The sequence below is a fragment of the Eretmochelys imbricata genome, chromosome 13, assembly GCF_965152235.1.
Source record: "Eretmochelys imbricata isolate rEreImb1 chromosome 13, rEreImb1.hap1, whole genome shotgun sequence".
Lineage (NCBI taxonomy): Eukaryota > Metazoa > Chordata > Testudines > Cheloniidae > Eretmochelys > Eretmochelys imbricata.
This window is the reverse complement of record NC_135584.1, coordinates 7,153,421-7,168,718: the sequence shown is the minus strand read 5'-3', so window position 1 is coordinate 7,168,718 and position 15,298 is coordinate 7,153,421. Positions and strand designations below refer to the sequence as shown.

The 15,298-nt window shown below is 38.4% G+C and overlaps 1 protein-coding gene across 5 annotated transcripts in view; it reads right to left on the bottom strand.

The window, feature by feature from the left end:
* DIDO1 (death inducer-obliterator 1) overlaps positions 1–15,298 on the bottom strand; it is an 88,404-nt gene that overhangs the window by 54,410 nt on the left and 18,696 nt on the right. For 3 of the 5 annotated variants that reach the window (XR_013347760.1, XM_077831991.1, XM_077831995.1), the window contains exons 2-4: positions 14,439–14,625; positions 12,044–12,242; positions 5,846–5,956 (exon numbers count right to left, since the gene is read on the bottom strand). Coding sequence is in view for 4 of the 5 variants with exons in the window: in XM_077831991.1 (XP_077688117.1) it covers positions 5,846–5,956; positions 12,044–12,242; positions 14,439–14,603 (475 nt within the window). In the remaining variant the exon portion in view is untranslated. Of the gene's footprint in view, positions 1–5,845; positions 5,957–11,926; positions 12,243–14,438; positions 14,626–15,298 lie in introns of those variants that run through there. The other 2 variants (XM_077831992.1, XM_077831993.1) reach the window with 2 other exon arrangements.

Sequence of the window (15,298 nt, the reverse complement as noted above, 5' to 3'; positions counted from 1 at the left end):
CATAAAATCTTCTCTTTCATCTCAATGTGTATTTTTATATATATATATATATATATATATATACACACACACACACACACACACACACACATATATATATATTTTCTAACCTAACTGGTGCCAGATACTACTGAAACAGTATCTTACAGAAATTTTCTTCTATTGTGCTACAGACTGAGGTTGCTGAACCTCTTTTACTGTGGCGTAATTTGTCTTCCCAGATCCATTGCCCAGGGTGTCATATACAAAAAATGTTTGCCTTAGGAAAGTTGTCTGCAAAGATACATATAAATTATAAAGTTTCGTAATTGACCACATGCCATCACATATATTAACGCTAGCTTTCTATATAAAACAGGCTTTCTAGAAAAATGACAAACATAATTTCTGACTTTAAGTGCTGGTACCAGGGGAGAGTGGGCCAATTAAAGCTAGTTTTGATCTCTAAATAACTTAGAAAAAGTCTGTTTTACTGAATAGCTGGCCAACTGTATGTCGCAAGGCTCTCCCAATCTCTCAAACTCTCTGGTTGGTGATTTGCATTAAAATCTGGATATTTGCAATGGGTGTCACGGGTGAGGGAAAAGAATTATTCTCTCCCAAACCCATACAATAGCATTTGCTAAAGGATGTGCATACATTTCTGGAAGGAGCGATTTATTATTAATCCATTATTTATTAGTCTAGCAATATTTATAATGCAGCAAATTTCTTGTTCAATAAACCAGCCCTATATTTCTATGATTTTATAACCTAAATCTTTTAAAAACCATTTGTGAAGTCCTGGCCCCATTGAAGTAAAGGGAAAAAACTCCCATTGATTTCAATAGGGTCAGGATTTCACAAAAGGTCTCCCACAGGCCTGGAGGATGCTGCACCACCATGCCTTAAAGCCACTCCAGAAGACTAAAATAATACTTTAATTAATTTTGCTTTTAAAACATGGAGGGTTTCATTTTAATTTGATTTTAATTTGAATCAGTCGTTTTTTATTTTCAACAGTAAAATGAGAAAAATATATCAGGTGTTTCTGAGACTTTTAAATTACACTTTAAAATGAATTAGAAAATGTAAAATAGATTGAATCATTTGATGGCAGTATCGGCACTTCATAGCAGGAACTCCCCCTTCCTATGCATTTGTACAGTGCCTAGCACAACAGACCTCAATCTTAGTTATGGCTTCTAGGTGCTACCATAATAAAAAAAACAGTAATATGTCTTAAGGCAGCAGAAAACCTAAAGCCAAACCCTTGATAAAAACCCTAACTCATGAATGTGATAGCAGCTCCAATCTAGCTTTTTTGTGCATGTGAAATTAATTAAAGACATTGCAGAATGGAGACTTACAACACCATTTACCTGAAGATAAAAGATGAATAACTAGTGATCAGATAAAAAGAAAAGGAGGACTTGTGGCACCTTAGAGACTAACAAATTTATTTGAGCATAAGCTTTCGTGAGCTACAGCTCACTTCATCGGATGCAGTCAGTGGAAAATACAGTGGGGAGATTTATATACACAGAGAACATGAAACAATGGATGTTACCATACACGCTGTAAGGAGAGTGATCAGGTAAGGTGAGCTATTACCAGCAAGGGGGGAGGGAGGGAGGGAAGCTTTTGTAGTGACAATCAAGGTGGACCATTTCCAGCAGTTGACAAGATCATGTGAGGAACAGCGGGGGAGGGAGGGAGGGAAATGGGGAAATAGTTTTACTTTGAGTAATGACCCATCTACTCCCAGTCTTTATTCAAGCCTAAGTTAATTGTATCCAGTTTGCAAATTAATTCCAATTCAGCAGTCTCTTGTTGGAGTCTGTTTTTGAAGTTTTTTTGTTGAAGAATGGCCACTTTTAGGTCTGTAATCGAGTGACCAAAGAGACTGAAGTGTTCTCCGACTGGTTTTTGAATGTTATAATTCTTGACGTCTCATTTGTGTCCATTTATTCTTTTACGTAGAGACTGTCCAGTTTGGCCAATGTACATGGCAGAGGGGCATTGCTGGCATATGATGGCATATATCACATTGGTAGATGAGCAGGTGAACGAGCCTCTGATAGTGTGGCTGATGTGATTAGGCCCTATGATGGTGTCCCCTGAATAGATATGTGGACACAAGCCGTCAGGAACAGTATCCCCGATAATGTCACGGCAAACATGGTGGCTGAACTTTGTGACTTTGTCCTCACCCATAACTATTTCACATTTGGGGACAATGTATACCTTCAAATCAGCGGCACTGCTATGGGTACCCACATGGCCCCACAGTGTGCCAACATTTTTATGGCTGACTCAGAACAACGCTTACTCAGCTCTCGTCCCCTAATGCCCCTACTCTACTTGTGCTACATTGATGACATCTTCACCATCTGGACCCATGGAAAACAAGCCCTTGAGAAATTCCACCATGATTTCAACAATTTCCATCCCACCATCAACCTCAGCCTGGACCAGTCCACACAAGAGATCCACTTCCTGGACACTACAGTGCTAATAAGCGATGATCACATAAATACAACCCTATACCGGAAACCTACTGACCGCTATGCCTACCTACATGCCTCCAGCTTTCATCCAGACCACACCACACGATCCATTGTCTACAGCCAAGCTCTACAATACAACCGCATTTGCTCCAACCCCTCAGACAAACACCTCCAAGATCCCTATCAAGCGTTCTTACAACTACAATACCCACCTGTGAAAGTGAAAAAACAGATTAACAGAGCCAGAAGAGTACCCAGAAGTTACCTACTACAGGACAGGCCTAACAAAGAAAATAACAGAACGCCGCTAGCCATCACCTTCAGCCCCCAACTAAAACCTCTCCAATGCATCATCAAGGATCTACAACCTATCCTGAAGGACGACCCATCACTCTCACAGATCTTGGGAGACAGGCCAGTCCTTGCTTACAGACAGCTCTCCAACCTGAAGCAAATACTCACCAGCAACCACACACAACACAACAGAACCACTAACCCAGGAACCTATCCTTGCAACAAAGCCCGTTGCCAACTGTGTCCACATATCTATTCAGGGGACACCATCATAGGGCCTAATCACATCAGCCACACTATCAGAGGCGCGTTCACCTGCTCATCTACCAATGTGATATATGCCATCATATGCCAGCAATGCCCCTCTGCCATGTACATTGGCCAAACTGGACAGTCTCTACGTAAAAGAATAAATGGACACAAATGAGACGTCAAGAATTATAACATTCAAAAACCAGTCGGAGAACACTTCAGTCTCTTTGGTCACTCAATTACAGACCTAAAAGTGGCCATTCTTCAACAAAAAAACTTCAAAAACAGACTCCAACAAGAGACTGCTGAATTGGAATTAATTTGCAAACTGGATACAATTAACTTAGGCTTGAATAAAGACTGGGAGTAGATGGGTCATTACTCAAAGTAAAACTATTTCCCCATTTCCCTCCCTCCCTCCCCCGCTGTTCCTCACATGATCTTGTCAACTGCTGGAAATGGCCCACTTTGATTGTCACTACAAAAGCTTCCCTCCCTCCCTCCCCCCTTGCTGGTAATAGCTCACCTTACCTGATCACTCTCCTTACAGCGTGTATGGTAACATCCATTGTTTCATGTTCTCTGTGTATATATATCTCCCCACTGTATTTTCCACTGACTGCATCCGATGAAGTGAGCTGTAGCTCACGAAAGCTTATGCTCAAATAAATTTGTTAGTCTCTAAGGTGCCACAAGTCCTCCTTTTCTTTTTGCGGATACAGACTAACACGGCTGCTACTCTGAAACTAGTGATCAGATAATTCTTCATCCCACCTATCTTCACATAGCATCATTCCTTTTAGTGGCTACCCACCAAAGAACATCAACTTTTTCTTAAGCTCCCGACTAACATTCTGGGAACTCTACAAGAAACAACCAGCAAAACACAATAGCTTAAAGAAACAAAACAAACAAACAAAAAAAGCTATAAATCTAGGCAAGCCTAAGAAAGCAGTATCATCTAGTAGAATGCTCTGCAGATCCCCAAATCCAAAATCTAGCAGAACAACAGATGATTAAGCTCAAGTCAAGAACTCCTCAAAGGCCCAGCTGCTAACCATCCTCTGTCTGAACCAGGGGATTATTAGGTTCAAGCCTGTCAGCCAATCAATTGCTACAGTATTACATGAGGAAAAAAGCAGTTTCGTAAGCAATTAAATGCAAGGCACAAGTCAATAACATTTAAAAACAAAACAAAACACCTCATCTGTTATGACCAAATCTCTCTCCAATCAACCAGTGAATTACAATTTGGATGTACTTATATGTGTCTGTCTAGTAGCATTATAAATCCCTCAGGGCAGTGACCATGTCTCTCTCTCTCTCTCTTTGTTTTGTATAGTTAACATCACATTGATGCATCCCATATCCTTCCTAGAGATAGTATTATGATAGGATTATGGTATAACTATTATGTATTTTATACAAGAGACGTCATGTGAGATATCATTGCAGAGGTTATAATTTACTGAATATGATTATCCTATTTGTACGCATGTTTCATTTTGGTATTTGAAGTTAGGAATATTGTCTATGTATCTATTACAAATGTGTTTACACCTGGGGAACACCCACTAGGCAAAAGACTGTCAGTCTAGATGGATGGCTGGAAATGGCCCATTCAAGTCAATGGACTCTTAGAAGAACAATAGGTCTTAGAAGAAGCTAATCTCCCACCAGGGAGCCTTCCTGGGAAGGCTTCCTGAGGATAGTACAAACAGCCTCAAGTCATGGCTTCTATGACACTACAGGGGCATGTGACCATATCACTTGGTATTGGACTCCATCTTGGAAGACCAGTGCTTTTCCACTGAAAGACATGGGAACCAAGCTTGGAGACAAAGGGTTCCCGCCATATACAAAAGCTATTTAAGGCAGGGGAGTGACATCATCATGGTTCTTCAATGAAGGGGAGACTCTTGGAAACACCTGACGAACAATGACTGAACTAGGGAGAAGTGTTGGACCCAGGCTAGAGGGGTTTCTAGCCTGTGAAAGGAATATCTGGGGTTCTTAAGCTGCCAGCAAGTGCAGCTTGCCCCTTAAGAGCCTGCAGCCAGCTTAAATCAACATTTAGGGTGAGAGTTTGCTACTCATATCCAATCTCTTTAGTATATTAAGCTTAGATTGTGTTTTTGTTTATTTTCTTGGTAACTTGCTTTCATCTTTGCTCAGTAACTTGCTTTGTTTACTATCCCTTATAATCACTTAAAATCCATCTTTTGTATTTAATAAATTTGCTTTTGCTTCATCACAGACCAGTGTGTGAGAGTTATAACTTGGGGGAAAAAGCTGTTGTATATTCTCTCTTCACACTGAAGGAGGGGGCGAATTTCATGAGCTTAAACTGTACAGATCACTGTGCAGTGCAGGACGCTATAATTTTGGGTTTACACTCCAGAGGTGTTGTCTTGAGCAGCTGGGCAGTTCCTTAGCTGTAAGCCTCCCCATGCAGAACTGATCACAGCAGCCTGTAAGTTCTGCAGCTAGGTGTGTGTATGCTGGTGAAAGAGCAAGCTTGGAAACTTATCACAGCACCACAGTGTGAGAGGGAGCCCAGGTAGGTGGGTAAGGGGGGGCTCAGTGATACCCCAGTTGCAGCTGGCACCCTGGGGGGAACCCATCACAGGGGGCTCCTAAATAAAAATATTCTTTATATTCTTAAAAGTGAATCTACACATTAACATATTGTACTCCTCCTCAGAGATAACTTGAGCAAATAGTGTAAAAACTATCTTTTGGTTAAGAAACACACAAATTGGATGTGTTAGCAAGATTTCTGCTCAAGAAAAGAAAGAAAATGGACTTACCAGGAGAACGGTTTTCCATGTTGCCAAGACTGGATTCAGATTCAAATGCCACAGACCGTGAATTTACAACTTGTTCCATAATAGGGACACCACCATTCCCCAAGTGCAACTCTAAAAATAAACATAAGACTCAGAATGTAATTGCTTAGACCTGGAGATTCTGTTGCACCTATTAATAACAAGAGATTTAATGTAGAAAAATCTATCACAATGTAAAATTATGAGTATCCAAACATGTAAGTAATCTAATTTTGACCCCAAATGAATACCAGAAACTAAAAGATCTCAAATTTACTCTAACAAAGTGCTAAATTGTACTGCATATTTTTGGATATAGCACGCACATTCACTACTAACTTGGTTCCGACTTTTTGCAAACTGTTTAGCAACAAAATAAGAATAATAAAAGCTGAGGTATATACTCAACTACTCAAAATAATCTATACTATCAACTATTTTAAATGTTTCATTTAAAGGGAAACAGTTGATGGTGTTTAATCCTGAACTTCAGATATTACAAAACTAAAGATTTTAGGACTTAAAGTTAAAAAATATATATATGGATCTGAACTTGAAAAGTATATGTCTCAATGCAAAAGTAATTTATTGAATAAGTTAAAAGTGCCAGAATAAGAGTAAAACTAAATGACACTGTACATTTTACCTATAGTATCATTACCATGACACTTTGAAAACTTCCACAAATACATACCAAATAAGTTATAATGGAATGGTTACTCTCAGTGTTGTTAAGACTGCAGAATTTACAAGATGACACGTAGGCCTTGCAAGACAATACACTGGATGTAATTATTTACAGTTACAATCAAATCCCAATTATTGTTCCAACAATCTTGTCTAATAATAGTTGTGTATAAAAATATGTGAACGGTGGAACCAGAATATTGAATTATAAACTTATTTCCTTGTTTTTCATACCAAAACCTGACTCTCGTATCAGTATCCAGAGTTGTGAAAATGCAAGTGGATTGTCTAGAAGCCTCCAGCTACCTTAGTCCATAAGCAGCTACAAATATTTTAGAAGACCCTAATAAGTATAAAAGTAGGAACCATGTCAGCTGAAAAGAAAAATAAATTAATCTCCCAGAAGATTATTCGGATTTGGGGTGAGGAAATGCAGAATGGTAATTTATTTCTAGCATCCCTGGCTAGCACCTATAATTTTATCAATACCTCATGGAGTTCATAAATACGCACAAAATGAAAAGTTTTACTTAAAACATTATTTTCTAAAATGAATTATTTCTCAAGTGAACTATCACTTTCTCTTGAACTCTGAAATCAGGATGAACTGCCTACAAGCTATGCCAACATATGGAACACATTACAAAAAACAAAAAACAAGAAACCAGAAACCAAAAAATATTCATGAACAGATTCTCCATGTTGACAAAGAGGAGAGAGGTGGCTGCTGCAACCTAGTTGTGGCTCCCTGACCCTCATTCTCAGCAGAATTAGAGCAAGAGAAGAGCTACTTAGTTTCTCTAACTTCTGCCACTGCAAAAGGCTCAGGCATAGTTCAGTTCCACCATGCACCTGCCTTGCCTATTACATGCCCTATCACATTCCCTCACATCTTTCTACCAGCAGAGAGCAACCCTCCACAAGGGAAACTGTCACCAGCTATCGCTAGCTATTTTAAAAGCCAATTTAAATTACCATGGCTAACAGAAACTCATGTTGACAAATGGAGTTTCCCTGGGTAAGTTATTGACCCTTAACTTAGTGGTTCTTTTTGGCATGTCATAGAAAAGGGGAGAACGACAATTTCAAAGGTAGAAAAAACATTGTCTCAGAGTTCAGAATGGGGCTGATGCTTCCTTCTGGAAAATTTTGCTCAAAGCAGCAGGCAAGGAAGCACAGAATTGGCCTAATAGCTTCAAGGGGCATTGCTGGGTGACACAGAATTGGAAGTAGTATCTTCTTGTCTTGGCATTTTGTTTGCAGAGAGATCCCATCCTGGACTCCAATCTTTCTTATCAACAGGAAGAAAGAGCAGTAGAGACTCCATTCTGCTGGGTCTGCTTCTTGCCTACTTAGCCAATCAGATACTGTATTTAGATTCGACTTGATATGCAGGGCCCAAATCAATTATATATTATTAATTCCCCAGAACAAGAGGGACCTTTCTTCTTGGTGCAAATATGCTGACCTGGTCCTCTGCTCATATAGTGTTGTCTGTCATTATTAGGATATGTTGAAGCTTTGTTTATTTGTGCAGTACAAGGAAAGCTAATCAAATGTCTCAGATCTCTAGCCAGTTGATCTTCCTCATCATTTCTTTCTGAGACCATCTCCCCAAAGTGATGTGAAAGATGTGCTCCCCCAGCAAAAAGTGTTCTTTCCATCCATAATAAACACAGTTCTATCCAATTCATCATTTGGGGGTCTAGTCACAAATCACCAGGCTAGATGAACATGTCTTTAGGGGCATTCTATTTGCAAAGGGGGTAAAGAACATCTGATGGAAAGGGTAGCACGAATCTTTGAAGTGGATATATCAGAAACGTTGCCAGCTCAGCAGTTCTAACAAATTGGATTACCTAGTAAACTCAATAATATTTTGAAAGCTAGGGGCTGTTCACAGACATGGCATATAACTTCCTTTATTTTGTTCTCTCCCCCTAGGAAGAAACATCCTTTGAAGTTTGGTATTGAAAGTGTCTTCAAAGTTCTGAACGGTTTGAGTTGGATTAAGCAGATTTTTTTCTTAATTCACCATGAGTCCCCTTACTTAGTAGAAATGAACCATAAAACTGATGTCCTGTTCTGCCCTGTGTCTCAAGGATGCTCTTATCAGGATGCAAATCTTTTTCTAACAGCTTGTATAGACACACACATTCTAGTAGCATAATTAAAACTGTACAACCCCTGTAATATGGACACAGATATATCAGCATAAAGGTGTCTTATACCAGTACAGATTATTTCCATAAGGGAAGGACAATATGTTATACCAGTAAGACTTCATCCACATTAGCGCTTATACAGATAGGTAAAACCAACCAACATTGCCCCTCCCTCCCCCAAAATAGTTATATGGTACAAAACCTGCGTGAAGTCCAGGCCTAAAGAGTTTCCATCCAAACAAGTAGTGCATTTCTGTGAATACGTTAGAGAGTAATTAAGGTCAAAGCATAGGACCCTCTACTGGAAATGTTTCTGACCACATAAGAACATGTCTTGCCAGAGTGATGGTCTGATCAGGATATGTAGGCAAATCTTCTTGAAACTGATAGAGATTAGGAAACTGACCTGAAAAACAGCTGTCAAAATGGACTTTAGTGTTTTTATTTTGAATTCTGATACTTGTAATGATTTCTGCAAATTCTTCAATACAAGGATCATTTTTAAGCCCCTTATACGGGGACTAGGAAGGTGAATACATCCCTATAGCTTTGTAGTAGTTTATTATCTGCCATCTTCTGGCTATGCTTTACTAAGCTCTGGGAGCCTGACTGAATATTTCCAACATTTGTCATCCCTCCTGGCTGAGAATCAGAGACGCCTGCTCAAGAGTCCAATCCCCTCAGATGGGAGGGGAGGACAAGTCTACATTATTGTGGTTGGTAGAGGGTTATCTAGAGAAGTTGCTTCTAGACCTTTCACCTCAAGATCTGTTCAACTGCCATCTAATTCAGTCACTGTCTCATCTGCAGAATCTGTATGAGAAGAAACCTGGAGAAGACGGTTACTCTCTGAAGATCTACTTCTCTTCTGGCATTTGGCCAACATTTTCTTGTCCTTGTACTCGGTTTCTAAGATTCCTTTATCGAGAGATTCCTCAAAACAGACAATCTGTACTCTCTTCCTCCCCGCCCTGGTATAATTTGAGGACATTATCAGATGCTAGGACATCTCCCTCAATACCATAGGTCAATAAGTAACTTCATACTATTATTACTGGTCCTGGGATTCTTCTGGATCCAAATCAGATGAAATGTAAGGAGTCTTAATAGAAAGCCTCTTGTATCACGAATGCCAGGATTCTGTACAAAGTGAGATTTCATGAACCTGGATGCAGCCCACACAAGGCCAGGATGGGGCAGAAATATCCTATTTTCTTTTTCATCATGAAGAATCTCTATCAAAAGCAAATAATCTTTCTTCTGGAAAAGACAATGGCCCCTTGGATAAGTTTCACCATGCTGTCCAGAACTGCCTGTCACGTCTTGTGATCCCAATAGGGCGGCAATGAAAAGAAGTTAAGAGGAAGGTATTCCTGAAAATCTGAGGAGGTCAGTCTGAACAATTTTAAGAGTCCAGGAGAAGAAAGTGTCTAATGGACTAGATTAGTTACTTCTGGGGTGCCTTCTCTAGATGATGTTTGGGAAGTATTTTCATTCACCAGTGGAGCTGAATGGGTGAAGGACTGAAAGGACTGATTGTTTTAGTAATGTTGGTAGTTAGTAATTCAGCAAAAGGTATTACACATTCCCTTTAGAGGAGTCTCACTAATGGGACTGGTTAAGTATAATCTTGTTCAGGTCAAAAGAATTTCTCAAAGCCTTATCAAGAAATTCTCTGAAAAAAAACTCAACACATTGAAAGGAACTCAAATAAGGCTGGTCCTTGATGTGGTCTTTGTGTCAAGGCTTCCAAATTGTATGTTGTGCCAGAGAAGAGTTCTGGCAAATAACCTGGAAATGTACAAGCTGAACTGTAGGGTAAAGCTAGTGTTGATGTGAGGGACACAGCTTCTTAGAATCCCTCTACAGGTCTGAGAGAACAGCAGGAAGCAAGTGACAGAAACAACATACAAGCATGACGCAACTTTATGAGGATCCAAAATAAAGAACAATTTGGCATAAGATCATCTCAATCACTAAAGCCAGTAAGCATATGTGCTGCTGCATTTCAAACAAGTTTCATGCAATGTAAGTGCCTTGCTAAGAAGGAAGGAATAATAAATAAGTTTTGTGATCAGTATAATGTGTGTTGCTGTTGTACAGTCATCACAGGATAAATAGGGATTTACTTGCACAAATTGAAACACTATTTTCATACACTTTCCTTGGAAAGGTTATGGAATTTTATCCTGTCTGACTAATGAATTTTACACTATTAACACTCTGAGCCACAACTAAATTTTAAAACCATTATTAAACTGTTCCATACATGGAACCTAAGTCATTTGTCTCTACACTGGGAGCAGCAGCGCCATATGATTTGATTTTGCATTTCTTTCAGAAGTATCTAATGCATTATAATAAAACTGAATCATACACTTTATCCTATTTTCATTCTATGGTGATTCCTGAAGAAACTGAACAAATTTCCAATAGCTTCAGATATATACCCACAATTCCAACTGCTAGTATGTGAGGGGCTTAAGCATGCTAGCATGTTATTTTAAATCTCACTATTTTTACATCTTGCAATGTGCAGTCCTGATGAGATGGCTCCTGTTTCAAGCAGTGTACCGGCATATGCTACACTTGTAACATATCAGGCACGAACGCCTCTAGAGTTAGCCCATGACAAAATGGTGCCATGTTTTTGTCTACTTAAACTAAAAACTGATGGCCTGAGAAGTTCTCTCTTTTTTAAAAAAAATGTGCTACTATTTATAAAGTAATTAATAAAGCTAAAATAGGGAACTTTTCAAATCCACTTAACAGTGTTTGAAAACATAGCACTTACAAGATTCTCTATAAGACAACTTCAATGGGATTGTACTGTTGATATAACCATCAAGCTAGTGCATGCTTGAGCATCACTGAAGTGGGAAATGGCTAAGAAGAATGCTGCAGTAGAATTAAAAGAATAATTAATTTTAAGCTAATAGTAAGGTAATAAAAATGACGAATCACCTTTCTAGCTTAGCTATTGGAGCATTCACAAATTATTTCTAAAACTTGATGGAATTTTGTTAAGCTCTTTAGAAGATAACGTTTAAAAAACACATTACATATTTCTTTTTTAGTTTTAAGCATCTTATGTAGCAACAAGATTATAATTTTAAAATATTAGAAAACTTTAAATGGATATTAATAAGAAATTGAAAATTAAAGCTGTTATGATGCAACAGATCAAACAATATTTTATATATTTGTTTACCTTGGAAGATGAAGAAATGTTAAGAGTACAGCAGAGGAAATCCAAATTCTGAGATTTAAATTCCAGATAAAACTTAAAGAAATAGGAAGATTCTTCAATGTCCTCTATATGCTTTACCTGACACAGCATTAGAGGTTGGGATGGTTTCTCCCTGTAGATCTAAATGAAAGGGAGAGCGAGAAGAGGGCAGCAGTCGTCGATCAGAGTCATTCAGCATAATCCCTAAAGCACATGCTGAATTTGATAATTCAGAAGTGCATGGTTCAGCTTGATGACAATCCAAAGACTCAGATATCAATCCTCCAGTTGTAGGCTCCTGAAAGAAAAAAAAATTAAAAGTTTATATAGTTTTATTAATTTAATTGACCACTCTGTATTACACAATTCCAATAGGTCAGACAACCTGGTATTGCTTTAAATTGCTACAAAGTTCTCATTATTAAAAAATAAGTTTGTAAATTGAGATAGTTTTGGTAAGAAAACAGATAAAATAAAAGGCAACATGCATCTGTAACACTTGAAAGCAACCTTCACATTTTGTTTCTTCATCAGTTTTTCCCCAGGAAATGGACTGAAACAGGAAGAAGTATTATTGTAAATGGGAAAAAACTACCACCAAAACTCCCCTGTTAAGACTGATCATTCAGCTCCATAAGGCATGTATCTTGTATACGGATACATTTGTTTGGAAGCCATTAAGATTTTCATAGCACAACTGCGTCCTAAATAGGAATTTAACAAAATAAGTTAACTCTAATAATCGTATTTAATAGCTCAGCCAGAGTGAAATTAAAAGATATAATCTATATTTAGATGTTTCTAACAGTACTGAAAATATAGAAAAACATTATCCTATTTTAAAGACTTTAGCCAAGTTTAACATCACTAATCGAAGCTAACAATCCTAGATAAACCTGATTAACACCAACTAATTTTCCCTATAGCCAGATACAGATATCTAATTGAGAATTCCCAGTTAGCAGAAGGATAAATTCTCTATTCTTTCACTTTCTCCTGGTCTTGTACTGTGTTTTCAAGACAGAGTTTAAAGAACCAAGCCAACATACCCTAACTGCTAAAAGACCGTGTTTTTTTGTGTCGTCATTTATATCAAATATTTTACACTATAAAGTGTTTTAAAACAAGTCAAATGCAATTTTACAGCAAAAAAGTAGGCCTGGTCTAAACTTAAAAAGTTTTACCAGTATAACTATATTGGCAAGGAGTGTGATTTTTTCATGGTCACAGTTATGCGCGTATAAACCCTAGTTCAGATGCAATTATACTGATATACGTCACTTTTTACCGGTATAATTTATTTCACTTTGCCAAACCAGAATAAGCTATACAGTTTAACTATGCTAACATAGCTAGAGGGGCACAATTTGTAAGTGTGGACAAGACCATAGCTTCAAAGATTTAAAAACTAGAAATTAGTTAGTGGTTTAAAAGTAGGGAAGATTAAGAGTTCCAGATGAAGCTCCACAAGTGAGAAATTGTCCCTATGCTCATGTCCACTCTACAAAGACTCCCAAACCTGAACGGTTTTCAAAATCTATCTTTGAATATTTTTCAAGAAATATGATTTTATGAGCAGGTACAGCCTGCGTGAATGGGGCAAAACTTTTTTAAAATGTTTCATGAAAACTAGACTAGGCCAAAGAAGGGCTGACAACCACCATTTGTTAAGAGATCTCCCTCTACCATAGGAGCTAACTCTGCTGGCAAAAACTTTTTCAAGATTATTTCAGAATCAGGAACTTACTTTTCTACAGGAACAAAGCTAACTGTTGTCCAGAGGAAAGTACAGAAAAGCCTAACCCAATTGGAGTACAGCGATCAGGCTTGGAACAGGACGCAGGATAGAACCAATAAAGTCAGTTTTGAATTGAACTTGAACATAAGCCAGTGACAGAGAACAAAGGTAACATGATTCCATTTCTTGGAACAAACAATGATTTAGGAGCAATTGCAAGAAGAACTGCAACAGTAAAGGTAAAAAGTGATTAAAACATAACAAGGATTTCAGGATGATAAGGATGAATTCTGGTACTGTAATGTACCAGAGGTGGAGATAGGCAAATGTAAGGACAAATTAAGGACACGTACAATCCTACATGTCCCAACACATCCTCCCTACAATTTATTTGTTCAAATCAAACTGTCCAAGTTCACAAACCCCAGAGTCTTACAGCATATTTGCTATTTTTAACCACTTGTTACTACTTAGGAAATGATCATCTCCAGTGCCATTACATTTTCCAAATGAAAACAGAAATTTGCCATTCTTCTCAGCTGGTACATGAAATAGTAAAGCAATCCAAACAATTGTTCTATCACTGACAGCAACAGATAAACTAATGCTGCATACGGGCAAATTCAGGTTGTTCCCTGCTTTCTAAATACTTCCCAAGTACATTTCAAGTCTTCCAAAAAAGAAACAAATAAAAAACCCAGAGTAGTATAACCTAATTTTAAGAACCCTATTACTGTTTATAAAGGCATTGGGTACCTGCACTAATTTGTACTTTGCTTCATTGTCTGAATCAGTGGCTATATCCAAGGAGTCAGTGGTAGATGGCTGAAGACAGTCTGAATTTAAAGTGCCTTCTTCCACGATGTTGCTCCGTAATAACCGCTCAATCTCCCTGTTCAGAATCTCCAATTCATCACACATCACGCAATTCTAAGAGATATACCTGAAGGAAGAGGGAAAGTCAGCTAATCACTACTTGTTCAATTCTAATAAAATACCCTACTATTATTATACAACATATGCCACTGAATGAAAACTAAAAATTAAATATATGTGCCCTAACATATCTTATTTGAATCTTTCAGCTTGTAACATACTACTGACTTCAGAATGTCCTCTGCTGATTGTGCAAATAAATCCAGTTTAATATTTTTGTGCCATCAACCAGAGTCAAGGCCATATATGGAAAATTATCTTCAATATATTTAATCTTGAGGCACAGATCTGATATTACTAATGCATACCTAATACTGCAGTCAGTATTTTCTCATGTTAGGGAACATTCTGATGTTGAACAGATATGGGGTTCTCAACCTCTTTCTGAGCCCCCCCTCCCCTCCCCATGCTATGAAAACTCCATGGCCTAGAAAAACAACAACTGGTTTTCTGCATATAAAAGCCAGGGCCGGCGTTAGGGTGTACAAGCAGGGCAATTATCTGGGGCTCCATGCCACAGGGGAAACTGCAAAGCGAAGTTGCTCAGGCTTTGGCTTCAGCCCCAGGTGGCGGGGCTCAGGGTCCTGGGCTTCAGCCCCATGCGGTGGGGCTTTGGCTTTCTGCCCTGGGCCCCAGCAAGTCTAACACAGGCCCTGCTTAGAGGATCCCCTGAAACCTGC